The sequence below is a fragment of the Xiphias gladius genome, chromosome 7 (assembly GCF_016859285.1).
Source record: "Xiphias gladius isolate SHS-SW01 ecotype Sanya breed wild chromosome 7, ASM1685928v1, whole genome shotgun sequence".
Classification (NCBI taxonomy): Eukaryota; Metazoa; Chordata; class Actinopteri; order Istiophoriformes; family Xiphiidae; genus Xiphias; species Xiphias gladius.
In genome coordinates, this window is record NC_053406.1 from 3,416,378 (window position 1) to 3,435,567 (window position 19,190).

The window sequence follows — 19,190 nt, forward strand, 5'->3', positions numbered from 1 at the left end:
TAAAATGCTTCTATAGTCCGCCTCTATTGTGCTGGAAAGAAATAGTCATGAATATAAGAACGTTTCAAATCCCCAGTAAGAAATGTCATTTTAAAATTGGATACACGGGGTTCATTGTTTTAATTTAACTTTTTGAATAAAAAAAATAGACGTTAATTTGAGTCATTGCTCCTTTTCACTGAATTCCTTTTTTAATAAATACGTTTCAAATGATAAAAAATGTTCTTTGGGCAAAAACACATCTTTCCTTGATAAATAAGTTTCTCCACAGAATATAGAGAACACACACACACACACACACACACACAATTAAAGGATAATATTCCTCTTATAGCTCCACCACTGATGATTATACATTTGTCAGTGCTCAAACACACACAGGGCCTTTCTCTGTCAAACGGTGGTCTTTTGTGCGGGGATAAAGCAGATCGCGCTGTGTGGCTTGGGGGGGGGCTGCCACTCATACACAACTCCGAAATAAGTCGAGTAGCGGACTTCCAGCTATGCATAGTATTGATGTCCTGCCGCTGCTATATAGCCTGCTGGGTTAAGAATAGGAACGCGGTTGTCAGGCTATTTCGGAAGGGGGGAGTGTCGATCTATTCTCATTGGACCCGCTTTTTTTCCGCGAGTTTCTCCTGAAGTGCGAGTGGGAGGAGAATTTCCAGGATATCAAAAATAAACCGCCTCATGTCCTGGGAAGAGCAGAAAGTATAAATACCACCGATATGTCCAGACTGCAGCGTTGCTGCTGAGTGGTACAACAGGACTTAGCTTGGTTTGGGGAACTAGAAACGTCAACTCAGACAGAGTGAAATTAAATACCAGTCATACTCTGACTTAGACTGCCTTTACAGCACTGGGACATCACCTTTGAAGTGATCCCTGATTTTGAGAAGATACCCTTTCGTGTGGTGAAGACGCGCCACTTGCCAGAGATAAAGGACATACATTGCAATCAGTTCTTTACTTCTACAACTTTTGAATGCAATTTCGTTTGCATAAGATGTGTTCCACTGTGCGTCTAATCCTTTTATCCATGTGCGTAATGAACGCAGCACTCTCCACTCCGTTTGAATCAGAGGATGTTGTGCCCGTTCGGATAAGAATGAGCGGTCGCTTTTGGAAGAGAAGCGAGGAACGGCCGAGATTTGTCATCAGTGCATTTGGCAAGGACATGACTCTAGACCTCATACCAGATACCAGCTTTATCCCTCCTTCCTTCACCATACAGCGCATCAAAGCCAGAGATGTTGGCGCTTTACGCAGCGCTTCGCGTGCCAAACCTGTCCTGGACACAGATCTCCCGAAGTTTGTAAGCCAGACAGAGGACAGTGGAGGGCAGCTGAGGAGCTGCTTTTACTCTGGGAACGTAGATCGCGATCAAAACTCCATTGTGGCTGTCAGTTTGTGTTCCGGCATCTTTGGCTCCTTCATAACGGAGGGGAAAGAGTATTTGATTGAGCCCAAAGTTAGCGGCGGCCCAGGGCCAGACGCTGCCGAGCAGCTGCATGTCATCAGGAGGAGGACATTCACCAAAAGCCACGGTGTTTCCCTCCTGTTTGATCATGCGGCGGAGGAGAGCCGAGCGGAGCAGCACAATGGGGAAAGTTTTACGCATGGCGACGGTGACGCACAGAGGGAACCTCGCCGGAGACGCTTTGTTTCCGCGCCACGGTTCATAGAGACCCTGGTGGTAGCTGACTCAACCATGACACACTTCTATGGAGATGAAATACAGGTCAGACAAGATGAACTCATTCTTTCCTGCACACACAGTTGATACAAACCCAAACAAACCTTAGTTTAACTTCGCAATTTAGACTGTCCTATAAACAATCTCCCGAAGACGTCATCTTTTTTCTTCTTTATTTCCCCATCCTGTCTGCTAAGTCAGGATTCATAGCCAAGGAAATATAGTGGCAGGGAATTGTTTTTTTGTGCTGCTTCATAAAAATCTTTGGCAGTGAGGGAGTTTGGGGGGGGTCGGTTGGCTCCCTGTTTTCCATAGGCTGAGAAAGAGGTTAGGAAATGCAAGCAATGCAGAACCACATTCCTCAGGACTTGGTCATGATTTAGCAGGGTATCTTCAGCATCATCCAGGGAAGATTCACAAGGCTTACCATATCTGTTAAATTCTGTCTTTACTCGATATTAGAAATTCATTAAATGGACCCTTTCATGCTGCATGTTATATAAAACATCCAATATTTAAATTCAGCAGAATTCAATGGATGGTGTCTTTATATGAAAGATCTCCTGAAATCATCCTCCATAATCAACAACAATCCAGGTTCTAACCAGAGCTAAACCAAAGACATTGATTTATTTTTTAAAAAGTAGGACAATCCATGATTTTGCCACAATCTGCAGTAGCCAAATTTTAGTCTGGTTCTATTTTAAAAGCTCCTCGGCAGCAAAACACTCTGCCTTATACCACAGTAAATCACAGGCAACCAGGCAGCAGGGTGAAGTGGACAAAAATTATACTGAATAAATTTGACTTGTGTAGGCTTTTCATTACAGATCAGAGGGCCTTATTTCAATTCTCATTCATGTTACCCTGGCCCCAGGGAAAAATCAACACGTTTCTCTGTGGGTGTGTGTACAGCAAATGTGGAAAATCTTTCTATGGGAGAATATCATCCCACCCTAAAAAAGTGTTTTCAGTGAGACTGATGGAAGACTTTGTAATACACAGCATGTCTCAACCCCCCACCCCCCCACCCCCAAGCCACCCACCCACATTCATTATGATTCATGAGCTGTCCACTAAGACACAAAAGCGTGATAGCGCTGTGGAAAATCCTACCCATCCCTACCTCCCACAACACAGGCATTGCTAGTGGACAAAACTAGCTGAAGTCAAAAGGGAATTCTTACTGAATTCTTCACTCAGAAGACCACAGTGGGCTACGAAATAATGTTTCCAGTTTCATGAAACTGGTTACAAGGTTAAGGTTAAACTACATGTTAGTATGTCCAACATATTTTTGTCATTTCTAAACTCATATGCAATCCTGGTGAAGTGTACCAGTACTGTACATTATTAGTGGGAGAAATACAGGCAGTAGAAAGTTTGGGCAGAAAACTGTTCTTCTCCAGCAGCAGCAGAGATACAAGGCACAAATATACATTATAATAATAACACAAGACAGAAATAGTATTGCTATACAGCACTGCATGCTTTAAGGGCCAATGACATCCCTTTTTGAGTTAAGTTTCCATCTTAGGAGACCCAGGAATTCCTCTACATGAGTAATGATTCACACAGTTATTTCTGAAGACAATTGCATTAATTAGCCATTGCTGTAGTACAGTGTAATGTGTTTCTTTAATTACTTGGTTATGTTTATTTTTGTTTAATCATGGGATTAAATGTTGGCTGTCTCTTTGTCATAGTTATCAAAGTGAAAATAAAAAACAACCTGTTTTCGAAAAATTCTCTGTATGCATCTCCGCCAACTAAAGCCATGGAAATTACTCTATTTATTTGTATTTCTGATAAGGGGTGATGTGTCATGGAGGTCAAATGATACAGTAACTGTATTGGCCCCTTCTAGCTTATTGCAGATTCTGTATTTCTGTGTCAGCCAAGAAATTGCAGTACATGAAAAGGTAAAAGATATGTTTTGAATGATTTAAAAACATCGTCACCACTACAGAGTTTGTCCAGCAGAGAGCAATAACATGGTTATTTTTAAACCATGAAATCTCCTGTTCAGTACATACTGTATCTTGGTCACAGTTCGTTAATAACCAATTTTTGAAGTTTCCTTAAAACGAAAAGTGTTTTATATGTAATTTGGGTATGTTGAAAAAAACTAATATTGGTCACAAAAATCTAATTCGGACCGGGTTTAGTCTGTGCAGGCAGAAATACAAGCATAGTGAAATGCAAAAAAAAAATACTTCCACTACACGACTATCGTCCATCTTTTGTCCCTGCTCCCCTGTGTCTTTGTGCTGTCCAAGCTCTTTAAATGTCTTATAAATGGAAATTCATGTTCATGGAAGTTCAAGTTTTTAAATGTTCTGTCCTTCCTCTCCTCCTCCATAGCACTACATTCTGACCCTAATGTCCATGGCAGCCCAGCTTTACAAACACCCCAGCATAAAGAACTCAGTTAACATGGTGGTGGTGAAGATGGTGGTTGTGGAGGACGAGGAGGTTGGCCCGGAGGTCTCCAGCAACGGAGGTGTGGCTCTGAGGAATTTTTGCTCCTGGCAACAGCTCCTCAATCCACCAAGCCAGAGACACCCAGAGCACTATGATACTGCCATGCTGTTCACTAGAGAGGTGAGGGATAAGCACAGATCAGGTTTAGCTTATTCACACAGCTGCAGAATGGTTGTCAAGGTTTCTGCAATAAAACCTAGAATCATCTGCATATAATGTTGTAACTATGTGATGTAAGACATTTGCCAGAGTTTGAGCATAAAAGTTCGGAGCTACTTGGAAGGAGTAGCTTGACAAAAAAATTTTAACTCAAGGTCCAGCTCCTAGCTTTTTCCTAGAGCTTTCATCTCAAGGCTCACAGTCTTCTTCAGTGGATGAAGTTTGCATATTTTTCACAGAGACAACATCACTGAAACAACAGGGATGAGAGACTGAATGAACACTGTAAACTAACAAAATCACCTGATTGTGAATACTAGGCCAAAACCAGTCAGAGCTTCAATTGGGAAGGTGTCAAAGTTCATTGACCAGGAGTCAGTGGATGGCTGGAGAAGAATCACATAAATCAAACCCAAACTTCATCCACTGAGGAAGACTGAGCTGTAGTTCAAATCTCTGGAAAAAGCCAATAAAAAGATCTTGAGATAAATTTGCTAGAATGTTTATGCAAATTTAAAACAGCTTTGGCCCAAGAATGAATCCTTGGGGAACACCGCATTTTGTATTAAAAGGAGCAGCAGTATGAATTTTTTTATTGTAGAGTTTTGGCTCCAGGAAAAACTGAATGCTGATAATATTTTGGCACTAATTAGTATTTTTATATAAAAATGAAGTGTAATCAAGTGTATGGGCGTGATGTCCAAGGGGTTGCTCATAGTGAGAAACCCACACAGAATTATCACCAACTCTGCAGTTCCCCTTTGAGCTAGAAAGCACTGTTTTGGTTATGTCTCACTGCTCTCATCAGTTTCACTTTGAGCAGCAGCAGGAATCTGTTTTTAACAAGAAAGCGCTCATACACTGGCTGCACACCACCTGCCAGCACCAAATGGAAGACAGACAAAGTTAGCAACTAGCTGGTAAAATAGGGGAGGGCCAAATATATTTCTATTGAGTTGGTGGAAAACAAAACAGAGCTAAAAGGAGAGTGAATCTTGGACTTACATTTATCAGGTCACCAGAAGCACAATTCCAAATTAATGTTAATATTTCTCTGTGTCTGCCACAACAGTCAATTTAATGTGTCTAACACATTAGCTGTAAAAACTCTTAGGCTGTGCCCCCAAGTGGCAGAAAAAAAAAGCAAAACAGATTAATGCAGCTTGAAAACTGTTCAGTATTAACACAAAATATCTTAACACTGGTATCAGGCTTCAAGAGTGATAGTGATTATGATAGTCAGGCTTCTCTTCAGAGCATGGCTTGGACTGTTTAGTGCATGAAACAATACATACAATGTTGTGAATGCTTTACAATGTATTATTAGAATGTAAAGTCCACTAACACATGGTAGTCTCACATATTTTGTTCTCCATTCAAAGCAATAACCCAGCAAGGATGAGCCATGAATTAAGCCCTGGTGGAATTCAATCTCAGGCCACTTGATGTACATGCTGTGGTTTCAGAGGCATCAGACACAACCACACAACAATTTCTTGAAACCAAAGTGTTTTACAGCAACACAGATGCATTTTAGGGGCAGTTGTTTGTAATGTGGGGTGTCCCAGCTGAAAATGAGAACTTTCCTTTGGGCTGGTTGTTACCATACAGTATTTTCCTCTTAACGTAACCCATTAGAAAAAAGAAGATGAAACAAAATGAGGTAAAGAAAGGCCTGTATAGCCTTTCGGGTAAACTAAAGATGCTGAAAATTTACTGTAGAGATGGAATAGTTTTAATCTTTTCCATGTAGGGGGAATGTCAACAGAGTCCAAACAAACTGCTTTATGGAAGCTTCGACAGGAAATAAGTTCAGAAGTCCTTAGGGTTTGAGTTGTGATTGGCTTATTCTGCTGTATTTGGCTGCTTTCCTTCATCTGGTATATGCATGTTGACAAGGTGTTAGAAGACAATACATTAGGCAAGTAATTTCTCTATTATTATTTTTTTTATAGATAAGTGCCCTGGTTGCCATTTGATGTTTATTGGTTGTATGCCTTTTGCAGGCTTGTGTTGGATTTGTAGAAGTAGCGTTTGATCAGGGAAAAGATTATTTAACGTGTACCTGGTTTGTGCTTGTTTTTCCATTTCTGTGGAGATACGCTTTGAAATTTAGAGGACAGAAGGTTCGTCATGGATGAGCTAACTTTAGTGCCCCCACAAATCAGCCCTGACATGATGAAGCCACTTTAAATGGTCAGGGCTTGAGTGTGTGGCCCGGTTGGAGTTGAAAATGTATGCCATGTATTCCACAGTCACAAGAGAAGGCTGCTGCCAGTACTGACTTTTGTGAAACTCAAAATCTACCCTTTGTTGCATGTAGTAGAAACATTTTTCTCATGCATTTTTGTTTTCTAATACTGTATGGGTGCACTTGTATGTACACTATGTACGAATGCAGTACTGCGGCTTGTGCTTTGACCCACACATCTAGCTTTGTGCCTGTGTGTCTGCATACATGAGTGACAGATGCTGTTGTGGAACGTGGTGTACAAACCCACGCTGAGCTGTGTTCTACTGCAGCTCCAAGTCCAGATGTGTTTTGAATCACAGAGGGCTCTGCCTTGAGGTTTTCTGGGGCTGAGGCGAAGCCATTAATGTGTCCATCTCCATCCTACACAGCCAGGCGTCTTCTCAAACAGGGAAAGGTTTCTGATATACCACACTGTTAATTTTCCCACAGCTGCATGCTGCAGATATTTATTTTCTTTGTTTTATGACGGAAACGCTGAGCAACATGTTTTTGATTTGTTTCTTTAAAAATAGCAGAAAAACAACTGGACCTACAGTAAATAGACTGTGAAGGTTTGCCATCCTACACGATTAATATAACAGTCACTCAGGCCTGCCTAAACACTTACTATATTTATTATTTGACAGAATAATGTCTTTAACTCTTTGATAATCCACTCTGCCCGTTGTTTCTAAGCAAATGGTCACTGTGTTTCCATTTAATGGTGTATCAAGTCAATATTGGCCATGTATTAAACCTTGGATAGAGTCTATTCTCCACAGTGTTGTTAAAAAATTGTTTGATTACAGGTTAACTGAGGAACTGGTCATCATTACACTGATTGTACATGACAAAACCTTAACCTGAATTGATGTGAATGAAATAGTTCGATTAGATCCAAAACAAGTATGCAAGTATGCGTTTTCTTTAGTTTTTGGTTTCATACATTTTAGTTTTCCATGACATCAAAGCTGTTGGGCAGCAGTGCTGAAACCAAACAGTGGCTGACTGTATGCAGCTCTTGTTCTAGTGGCATATGCTGATTCTGAGTGGTATATCACCACTGACTGGAATGCCATGCTATTGGCTTATGGCTCTTACAGTTGATGCTATGTCTCATCTTCCACTAGCATACACCAGTTCTTATTGACAGCTAATGTGTGACTTATAAATGGTGTGTCCCTTGTTTTCCACCAGAAAAGACCACTTCACACTGTCATATACTAATAGTGTGTCACTATTGTTGAAGTGTCATATGCTGATTCTTAGTAGTACGCCACTTTGACTAGTAGTATGGTTAGCATTTGATTCCGAGGCTCTGGAGAAGATTCTGGGGGAAGTGGTCTGTTTCCCCTTACCTTAACCTGAACCTAACCTTCACCCTGTCCCTAGCAAGTCATGTCTTATGATGCTTAACATGACCCCAACCTTACCTTAACCCTAACATAACCCTAACTTCATCTACTCCTCAGTTTACATTGCACTATGTCGCTGCAATTGAAATAGCACATACCATCTCTCACTGGTATATATATTTATTTATTTATTTATTTTTAATTTTATATTTTTAATTACATGCCACCTTTGATAGATATCTGTCAGCTAGCTTATGATACATTTTCCAATGAGAAAGTTAGCTAGTAGCAATAATAATGCTAAACGAACCTATAACCTAAGTTAGCTCCATAGGTAGCAAGAAATGAACTGTGTGTGTGTGTGTGTGTGTGTGTGTGTGTGTGTGTGTGTGTCTAGAAACAACACACACACGGGTTAAAAGCACAGAAGCCTCCTCAGACAATTATGTTTAGCATAAAAAAAAAAGAAAAAAAAATTAACATTTTCATGCTGTTTGCCTGCTGCACAAGTTAAGAGCACCGGTGCGCTCACTCTGATTATTATATTTGTAACATTAACATGTATGAAAATCCTGCTCTTTCCTCAAGATATACCAGTAGAGGGATATATGCCAGATATGTTACATTAATGTCAGGGCAGATTGCAGTGTAAACAGGCAGAGCTTCACTCAATACAAACTGTATTAATACAGCATTCAATCACTATCATTGATCAGCCAATTTTTCTCTGGAAAATTATAAACATAACAACCTACATGTTCCATCCAAAGCAATGAGTCTGCTCCTCTCTCAGCTGGCACAAACTAAACCACCAAATATGTCTGACACAGAGGCTGAAAAATGTTAGCAATATTCATTAAACAGCCTTAAACACACAATAAGCTGTCTTACATTAAAACTGGCATTTGTTTCTGCAGTTTCAATGCAAAACCATTCAGAGCTCTGACCAGATCCCTGGAGCTAATAACCAGTTACGCACCCTGAGTGGTATGGTGTTTGCAAGTAAGAATCATCATATACAAGTGGTATGGGGGTAGTATGTTTTACTATAGCACCAGTGACATACCAATTTCATGTGCTATATTCCAGTTGAAGATGTTACTACTCAAAGTAGCATATTACTAAGAATTGACATACAGTGGGATCCAAAAGTCTGAGACCACTTTCCCATTCATTGAAATTGGCAAATGCCACAAAACACATAGTAGCATAAAGTCAGCCACTTTTCGATCTCTGCATCATTCTGTTTTAGAGGCCTTTTAACCGTGATAAGATATAATACATAATACAGTTTGGAGAACTCAAACTTTTAGGAATTTTATGGCCTGAAAATGGCCACATTTAAACTGGACATCGGCTTTTGCTAATTTTATCAAAAATATTCCATTATTGGGATCAGCTTTTCAAATCTTACTTCATCATCGTGACCTTGGTGCTCCATTTTCAGTGTCTGCTGTGTTTGTGTTACAGGACATCTGCGGACAGAAGAGCTGTGACACACTGGGTGTGGCCGATGTCGGGACGATGTGCGATCCCAAGAGAAGCTGCTCAGTTATTGAGGACAACGGCCTGCAAGCTGCCATCACAGCTGCGCATGAGCTTGGTTAGATGGCATTTATTGTCATATGGGTGCGCTGTTGTGGGTGTGAGATTTATGAAAAAACTTGTGAAATGTAGTGCAAAAGGCAAGTTCTATTATGTGTAGCTTTAAAACCATTCTCATTTATGTCACATTCTTATTATAACATCCTCTTCTACTGCAGGCCACGTGTTGAGTATGCCTCATGACGACTCCAAGACCTGTGAGAGGCTGTTTGGAGATCTGGGAGGACATCACCTGATGGCTCCTCTGTTTGTCAGCCTCAACAAAACAGCACCTTGGTCTCCCTGCAGTGCCCTCTACATCACCGAGTTCTTTGACAACGGACATGGTAGTAAATATTTCAGGTTGTCAACCCAGCATGTTAAAAATTACACACTGAGAAAATCAGAAACTGCACAGCCCCGAGGAGACCATCAGCTAACGTAGATGTCTGCCATGACACAGTGGCTTTGTCACTAGGGCTGTTTCCAAGACGAATAAAACATACTGTGCTTCCTCTCATGCCCTAACTATGGCTTTTCGTGCTTAAACATGTCACTCCCTTCAAATTACGGGTTATAGGGATAGTCTATCTTGCCCTAGATTTCCACATCTTCTCTTTCCACATCCTCTTCTTCTCACAACCTCCCTTTCTGTTTCTTTCTCTTTGCCTTTCCCCCATTGCACCCTCTGTCCACCTCATGTTGTGCATCTTGTATTGTTTGTATCCTTGCTAGACCTATCAGTGAACCTTCTTTCCCACTGAGTCATACTATGGACTTCTTCCTGTTCTCTGCCTCCTTAGCCAAAAACACCAGCTGGTGTCAGCAAAATATGCTCTTTATCAGTTGAAAAATGTCTCCAACGAAAACTCATGTGGCTGAGAATGATCATTCTGAACTGTTGATGTCATCGACAACTCCAGACAAAAGCTTATTGAATGTAATAAAGAATCATTATTGGAACAATGACTAAATTCAGATTTAGAATAGCTGTCAAATGTCCAGAGTCAGAGCACTAGGCTGACTATAAAAGTGCACTGCATTAGTTAAATTTCAATTACTGATTTTTATAGTTAGTACACAACTAGCCCTGAATATTTTTCCACAGTTGTCATGCCACACACAAAGAGCAACACATTTACCATTGTCACAGTGCTGCCATTGTCAAGTCAATAATCTCCACAAACCACAATATAAACAATATCTCACAGTGTTGCTTTGTATTGCAACCACAGGGGACTGCCTGCTGGATGTCCCAGAGAGTAGCATACCATTACCAACAGAGCTTCCAGGCACCAAGTACAGCCTGGACCACCAATGCCAGCAGATTTTTGGAGAGGAGTTTATCCACTGCCCCAACATGTCAGACAGTGATAACTGCAGCCAGCTTTGGTGTCAGGAGGATGGGACACCACAGTGCACCACCAAGAACGGCAGCTTGCCCTGGGCTGATGGTACCCCCTGTAGCCTCAACGGTACCTGTCTCCATGGAGCCTGCATGTCAACCCTTGAGGTGATGCAGCCATTGGTAAGACTTCTTCTTTGTGGGAAAATTGTGTTTTTCATCAACTGGCCTTAAACTGAGACTAATTGTAAATTTTGAAAGGAAAAAATATCATGCTCTTCTTCTTATAAAACGAAAGTTTAACTTGTTAGCAATAAAATGCCCCTTTGCTCAGTTCATATACTTACAGGTATTGCTGCTACAGCCTTAGTTGGTTTGGTATGACCAGTCTTTCAGCTCATTGTTTTTATTTTTTAATAGCCCAAAACTTTATGTTTTGGTTTTCAGCAAAAAAAAAAAGCTCTGATAAAACTGTAGACAAAGATAGCAACTAGCATTTAGCGGCTAATGAGCCACACTTTTTTGTCATGAGTTGTTGGAAAACAGAACAAGGAGAGTGAATTTTTGACTTACATTCATTAGGTTGCCAGACACACAACTCAATAAGCAACAAATGTTGCTTCTTTTCTGCTGAATGTATACATAGGCAATTGTTTCCTAACGCATTAGCCATATCAACCTTATAAGGCCATAATGTGATATTAGGCTTGATGTAATTCTGTCCCCAAATTGCCAAAAAAAGAAGAAGATAAATGTAGATTTAAAGGGAAGATACACACTTTTTCAAGTCTGTCTTAAAACAAAACTCGCATGTCCATTTCTGCTTGCTGTAATCATTCCTCCTGCACCGGGAAGCTCTGTCAGACCGTACAACCACACTGTTCTCAAAAACCCACCAGGCACTCCATAAACACCAATGGACAGTAATATGTGCAGTATTTCTTTGTAATACATGCAATATGTGCAGTACTACATCTCATACAATCAATGTGCAACATGTAAATACACTGCTTATGCATGTATCTTTCTTTTATCTATGCTTGATACCTACCCTCATCTATATCCTGCTGCTGCTGTGACAATGCAATTTCCCCCCATTGGATTAGTAATGTTCAACTTATCTCACCTTCATAATGGGCTTTACAAGATCCACTCCTAATGTGCCTTGGATGTTAATAAGGGGGGATGGTTAGGTTAGGGGAGGTTCAGCAATCGAAGTTAGTGGGGATTCAGCCTAAAAACGGCCCGGCACTAAAACAGTGCAGGGAGCTGCGTTGATGGGGATGTGTTGTTTGAAACGTACCGACAGGTGTTAGACAATGAAATATGATCTATTATATATGGTTGCAGTAATAGATGATGTGATCCTCACAGACAGGATTGTATAACTCTGAAAAGTTGTCACCGTGGCAATTACTTTATCTTTCAATGCGACAATTGCGAGGTAAATAGTAGAAATAAGACATTCACATTATCAAGTAATCTACCAGGAATGTGGGTTTGATTGTATTCGACTGGGCAATGCGGCATGTTGCTGGATGATGCCACAGCTAAATCTTTTCTTTTTTGCCAGACCCTGCATTGTTTTGCCGGAGTCCCCTGCACTGGCACCGATGCTGCACTGACGAATGGGCTCCTTTTAAATGAATGAGAGGGCTCAAGCCAGTCTCAGTGTGGCCTTGATCACAACAAGTGGATATCTTCCAAAGTTACATTATTTTTAGTATAAAATTTCCTCTTTGTGTTTCCCCTGACAGGGTTTCCATGCTGGGCCATGGCAGAGGGATAGGAAGACAAAGAGGCAATTTTGTACTAAAAGGGCAGTAACTTTGGAAGATACAAACTAAACTAAAACTGCTAAAGCCTCATATTAGCTTCTGACAAAATTTGGAATTTATTTTTACACGCAGCGAGGAAGCGAGAAAGACGTTTATATGGGCACCTGACAATTGTTTTAAGACTAACTTGAAAAATTGTTAACCCATCCTTTAAGACCAAAGACATGCGCACAAGAGCAAGCTAGAACTGCATCAGGAAAGAGTGGCTGTCAGCTGTCAAGTATTTAATGTGATCTCAAAACACTTTGCACTCTTTGGACTGCATATACACTTTTTGGATGTTGCATGTTGACAATGTGTTTTTGCACGCATTTGCTCACTGCTGAGAAGTGCCTGTGGGTTTTGATAAGCCAGACCTTATTTTCCTTTTTAATAAACAACCCAATACATCATTGCAAAATCTCCATCAAAAAAACTTGCATTTTAGGAGAAAAATTCAGGTTAAACTACAAAAATACAAAACGACTAAATACATTCAGTTCCCCGGCAGTCTAGGCCTATAGCAGCATGACTAGGGGCTGGTTCAAGCCAAGCATGAGCCAGCCCTGACTGTAAACTTTATCAAAAAGGAAGGGTTTAAGCCTACGCTGAAATGTGGAGAGGGTGTCTGCTTCCCAGACCCAAACTGGAAGATGGTTCCACAGCAGAGGAGCCCAATAACGGAAGGATCTGCGCCTAATTCTACTCTTTGAGACTCTAGGAACCACAAGTAGGCCTGCATTCTCGGAGTGCTATGATAGGGTACTATGAGCTCTTTAAGATATGATGGTGGGCGACCATTAAGGGCTTTGTAGATACATTGTTTTAGTTAGGAGATAAGACACTTTTTCAGTATTGCAGCTGAGTGCAGTTTTAAGTAGAAATACATGAATGAAAAGTAGCTGCCTCATGATGCCTTTTTATATTTCCTTAAAGAACATTTATACATCTCAGTGTTTCATTTTAGCTTGGTTGCCTTGATGTATTCTCCTTGTGTTATAATCACACATCTGTTTATGACTTTGGATATTAGCTGATCCAAACTCATAAAACTTCTGGAAAAGACACCCACAATAGCAAACACACACATATATGCACACAGACACTTTCAGTTTTGCCTTACGTAACTGCAGCATGGCAGGTTCCACTAGCGGTGAGTGACACATGTGGCAGGAAGATGGGTAGAGGCAGACAGCAGGCGCGTGCCGAACTTCAACACAAATTTGGACTGAAGTCGCGGCACGCCAACACACTGTGCGGCCTCAAACCCAGAAGCCCAGAATGTGGTTTGGACTGCACAGCTGAGATTGCCTTTGGCACTGAGCTCTAACCAAATACTCTGACTGCTCTTTTTTTCCCTCTTTTCTTGCTTGTTTTTTACCGCAGGTGGTTGTGGACGGCGGCTGGAGCTCGTGGGGACCATGGCAGCAGTGCTCCAGAACATGTGGAGGTGGGGTGGAGTTCTCCTACAGAGAGTGTACTGACCCTGTGCCTCAGAATGGAGGGAAGTACTGTGAGGGACAGAGGGTCCAGTATCAGTCCTGCAACACACAGCCCTGTGACAACAACAAAGGTGAGAATCAGCATTATGCAGGTTTCAAAATCCAGTGCCTGAGGCTGCTGATAGCTGGTGTTTTTGATATAAACTAAGAAGTTCTATTTTTTTTTTTATATTTGGCCATTTTAATGTCATTTTTAAACCAAATACACATATCAGTGTTTTGACCAGACTTTTATTTTTTTTGACAAGGTGGAAAAACAGCAACTCCACAGAAACCTGAAATAATGATAAAAATTGTCTAATGATGACATCATTCATCAGTCATCATGCACATGGCATCTGGAATCAATATACTTACCACCTTTAGACAACCAGTATAGTATTAAAACTCTCACAACTGAGAAACTGTAATGTTGGCAGTTTTTGTTTGATAAATTAATTAGGCAATTCATTTTTTATGAATATAGTGTTTCATTAAGCTTTCTTTGATCAACTAATCGACTAATCTCCTCTGCTTTGTCACAGAAATACAGAATATTAGTATAGACTTATATTATTAACTTATATTAATTATATTATTAACTTATTAAATTGTACTGAACTTATTTGATTGCAGGGTTATTTTATAGAGATAATGTTGTAGTAGGGTAGATTTATTTAGTGAGTTTACTTTGGAAAATTATTTGTTAGGGGTTAATATATTTTCAAGAGCTCCCTGTCAGCAGATTGGCCTAAATCTGTTGTATAATTTCTGTCTTTTACCCATAGGGAAGAGTTTCAGAGAGGAGCAGTGTGAAAAGTACAACAGCCCCTACTACCTGGACTACAACGGGAACATGAAACAGTGGATACCAAAGTATGCTGGTGTTTCTCCCAGAGATAGATGTAAGCTGTTCTGCAGGGCCAGAGGCAGCAGTGAATTTAAAGTCTTTGAATCCAAGGTACAGTTTATGTACTCAATATTACAGCTCTTAAGCAACCATTTAGCCTACGCATTATGTTCACCCTATAGCTAACATGTCCCAATACTGAGCTAGTGCTTTCCAATCAAAGTGAAAGTCTTTCTTCAAATTCAGTCACAAATAGAATTTTTTATTATATTTGGATATTCAGAACACAAATGTACCCTAAAGCATAATAATAATCTAATAATTTTTGAGTGTCACAGTTATCAGACACAACAGAAATCTGGCAGTTTGCTCAGTTAATGTTCTCATGGAGTATAACTGGTCACTGCAATGGAAGAAAATCCAGACATCTAGCTTTGTAAAGATGCTTTAATTCAGTGAAAAATATATTACTCTTAAACACAATTGCCACTTTGGTGTGAAAGTTCTTCTTGACCTTGGAAACAGTAGCTTGACGAAAACATATTATCTCAAGGTCAATTTACTAGATTTTACACAACTTTCAGTTGCGTCTCATGGTCTTCATCAGTGGATGGAGATTACAGGTTACAATCAGGTCTTGGACGATCAGGACGTTACCTCATTGTAACCTTTAACCTACATCCAATGATGAGGAATGTAACGTGTCCTTGAAAGCTCTGGAAACAGCTTGTAAATAGACCATGAAAGAAATTAACTGAGCAAGCATACGAAACTGTACATTCAGGTGAATCTGAATCAACATCCACTAATTGTGTCAATGCAGGTGATTGATGGGACGACCTGTGGCCCTGACACCACATCGGTGTGTGTCCAAGGCCAGTGTGTGAAGGCAGGCTGTGATCAGGTGATTGGATCCAACAGGAGAGTGGATAAGTGTGGGGTGTGTGGAGGAAGTGGGCTCACCTGTAGAAAGATCACAGGCTCCTATAACAAAGCAACGTAAGTGGTATAAAAAACTAACTAAACTGAAAATCCATTGCATATGAAAATGATAGTCATTACAAATGGATATACAGTACAAGTCGTAACACTTCATAATTCATATTCACTGAAATGCATGTATACATTTCCTTGCACTATAGTTGTGAGTGAAAAAAGACTAACCTGGCTCTGACTGTAAGTGTATTTTCCATATGCTGAACTTGTCAGTGGACTGTTGAACTGGTTGGTAGCTGTATTTTTGAACTTTGGACAGAACCAGGATAACTGTTTTTTTTATGCTAAGCTAGGCTTATTTCCTCCCAGGTCCAGCTGCGCACTTAACGCACAGACACGAGAGCCATCTTGTATTCTATTTCTTGAAAAGAAATCATATAAGCACATTTTGCAAAATGTTACAGCTGTTTAAAGCAAAACACAGTCTATATGTGATCTAAATCCAGTCCTTTCTTTTTTCTAACAGCTATGGATACAGTGACATTGTCACAATTCCCATCGGCGCCACTAATATCGACATCAAACAGCGGAGCCACAGAGGAATCAAACATGATGGGAACTACCTGGCTATAAAGAGAGAGAGTGCTGGTTACATCCTCAACGGTAACTTTTCTGTATCCACAGTAGAGCAGGACATTCCTGTGCTGGGTGCTGTACTGAAGTACAGCGGCTCGTCCACCACATTGGAGAGGATCCAGAGCTTCAGGCAACTGAAGGAGACCATCACCATCCAACTCCTGGCCACTGCTTGGGAAGCCAACCCTCCTAAGGTCAAATATACTTTTTTCATCCCTAGAGATGTGACCTTCAATAAATCCAAGGAGAAGAAAGGCTCGTCACCATCTTTGCATATGATTCATCTCTTCAGCGTTCCTGACTGGGTGCTGGGGGAGTGGTCTGAGTGTTCCAAGAGCTGCGGCTCTGGATGGTCCAGAAGGAACGTTGAATGCCGAGACAGTGCAGGTATTCTCTCCAGCCAGTGTGACAAAGAGCTGAAGCCTGTAGACATCAGGCCTTGCGGGGATCTGCCATGTCCGATATGGCAGTTGGGACCTTGGTCCACCTGCTCACGAACTTGTGGCCAGGGGGAGCGCCACCGCAGTGTCTTCTGCATAGACTACACTGGGAAGACTGTTGAGCCAGAGAAGTGCGATCCGAACAAAATCCCAGAGCCAGTTTCCGGACAATGTATAAACCAAGAGTGCTTATGAAGAACATGAGTACAATGAACTTTCCCATTTTGGTCTGACTGAGCTTACCAACGATGGATCGATTATTGAACAGTCATACTGGGCACAGGCCCAGGGGCCCAAGTGGTCAGAGAGGTCAATGAGACACAAAATGACCACAAAGAGACACAAAATGACCACAAAGAGACACAACACGACCACAAAGAGACACAAAACAATTACAAAGAGATGCACAAGACCACAAAAAGACACAGAACAACCACAAGGAGACACAAAATAATTACTAAGAGGCACATAACAACCACAAAGAGACACAAAACTACTATAGAGACACAAAACAACCACAAAGGGACATATAATGACTATAAAGAGATGCACAACGACTACAAAGAGACACAAAATGGCAACAAAGAGACACAAAATGACAAACAACATATCTGAGTCATTTTTTTGTGTCTCTGAGATTCTGACAGTTCTGGGTCCTTCTGGGGTGGGGGGGCCTTTTACAGGTCTGTACCCAAGAGCCCATTGTCTCTTAATCCGTCCATGTTACCAACTGGTTGCATGAAGTCACATTAAGGGCATTTGCCTGAGTTTTGCTTTGTCATCTTTTGTTGACATTTGACAACCACTATTGAAATTTAAAACAATGGAAATCTACCTCATGTAATGTATGAACAGATGCTAGATGAAGGTGCTATGTGAGTGTTTTCTCCAGAATGAGAAGTTTTCTAGTCCTGCTTTAAACAAAAACTAACCTTTTGAATAAAGTTTTGTAAAATCGACAATTTTTCTTTCTAAGTTAGCTGTCATTTAAAGTGGAGCTAGAACAATGGCATGAAACCTGCTGTCAAACACCAGCACAGTGTAAATATACCTCCAATTGTCCTTTACAGCACCCAATCCCCTATAAAGCTTTGACCAAGCCATTTAACTATTATTGAGGTAGGTCAATGACTGAGGCATTGGGATTCAAGCTTTGCGGAAATGCGCTCCTGTTTGATTCCTTGTCTTTTTATGCACATATACAAAAATTTGACTGTGATGAGGATGTCATGTTTTTATCCTGACACTTAGCGTTGTTGAACTATGGGAAACCCATTCACTGACACAAAACCTGACAATATTTTGGACTTTACAACTTGCCAGTTATAGCCTACATCACAACAGATTGATTCAATTGCAAACTATATGTGTAGAATTTATAGAAACTAATAGAATTTGAGTTTACATGCTGTGTAAAGTTTTAGCCTAGATAATGACTGGTTAATCCTGACCAGAAAAAACCATCACAGAGAATTTCCTTCTGCCCAGTAGTTTAATTTTAGCTTTTTCCCAGGTGCATTATAATGCAGTTGAGAGGTATAAACAATTTGCAATGCAACAAATGTTTCTTTGGAGGTGTAAATACTAAGTTAAGTTATTAGCATACTATCTATCATGTATATGAAAAATAACATTGATTTTATTCATTTTCAGACTTTTATTTGTTAATACATCTTATGCAAACCCTCACAGTTGTTTTCAGACTCTGGTATGTATATTTGATTTCTTCATTCTTGTTGTTAATTTACAGTATATTATAAAACAAGAGATCAAGTATTAGGCCTATATCCCTTCAGTGAAGGACCATACTATTGTATTATTATAGCTTCCTTTTTAAGCTATTTATTTTTGTAAAATTTTTACCTTGGACATGCAATTAAAATGGTAAAGGCTGCTGTCTTTGAGATTTTTGTCATAAAAATGGTCAAATAAACACATTTATGTCAATACATTGTTCTTATTTATTGATCCGTATCTTCCTTGACAACCAAATGCAACCTTTCTTCAAACAAAAGCTTCATTCAAGCTCGAGGATTCTTGTTTCCAGACTGGTGAGTACACATCAACAATAGTGCCACTATCAGGAGGAGCAGTACTTCAAAATTTCCTTTAAATTCCAAACAAATGTTCAAGTTTTCCATGTTTTCCAGAGCGCTCTTTCAGACTGTTACAGG

The 19,190-nt window shown here is 40.3% G+C and overlaps 1 protein-coding gene across 1 annotated transcript; it reads left to right on the forward strand.

Annotated features, from left to right (window-relative positions):
• Positions 1-764: 764 nt before the first annotated feature.
• Positions 765-17,379, forward strand: LOC120791795 (A disintegrin and metalloproteinase with thrombospondin motifs 8-like). Its single transcript, XM_040130515.1, has 9 exons — positions 765-1,741; positions 4,061-4,300; positions 9,398-9,530; positions 9,691-9,858; positions 10,747-11,039; positions 14,060-14,246; positions 14,943-15,115; positions 15,828-16,003; positions 16,467-17,379. The coding sequence occupies exons 1-9, from the start codon at positions 986-988 to the stop codon at positions 17,209-17,211; spliced, it is 2,871 nt and encodes a 956-aa protein (XP_039986449.1). The 5' UTR covers positions 765-985; the 3' UTR covers positions 17,212-17,379.
• The last annotated feature ends 1,811 nt before the right edge of the window (positions 17,380-19,190 follow it).

Bases quoted from the DNA above. Each gene is read 5' to 3' on its own strand.
- LOC120791795 (XM_040130515.1), top strand. From the start codon at position 986: ATGCAATTTCGTTTGCATAAGATGTGTTCCACTGTGCGTCTAATCCTT. The intron at 1,742-4,060 runs GTCAGACAAGAT...CCTCCTCCATAG, and splicing joins TCTATGGAGATGAAATACAG to CACTACATTCTGACCCTAAT. The intron at 15,116-15,827 runs GTACAGTTTATG...GTGTCAATGCAG, and splicing joins TTAAAGTCTTTGAATCCAAG to GTGATTGATGGGACGACCTG.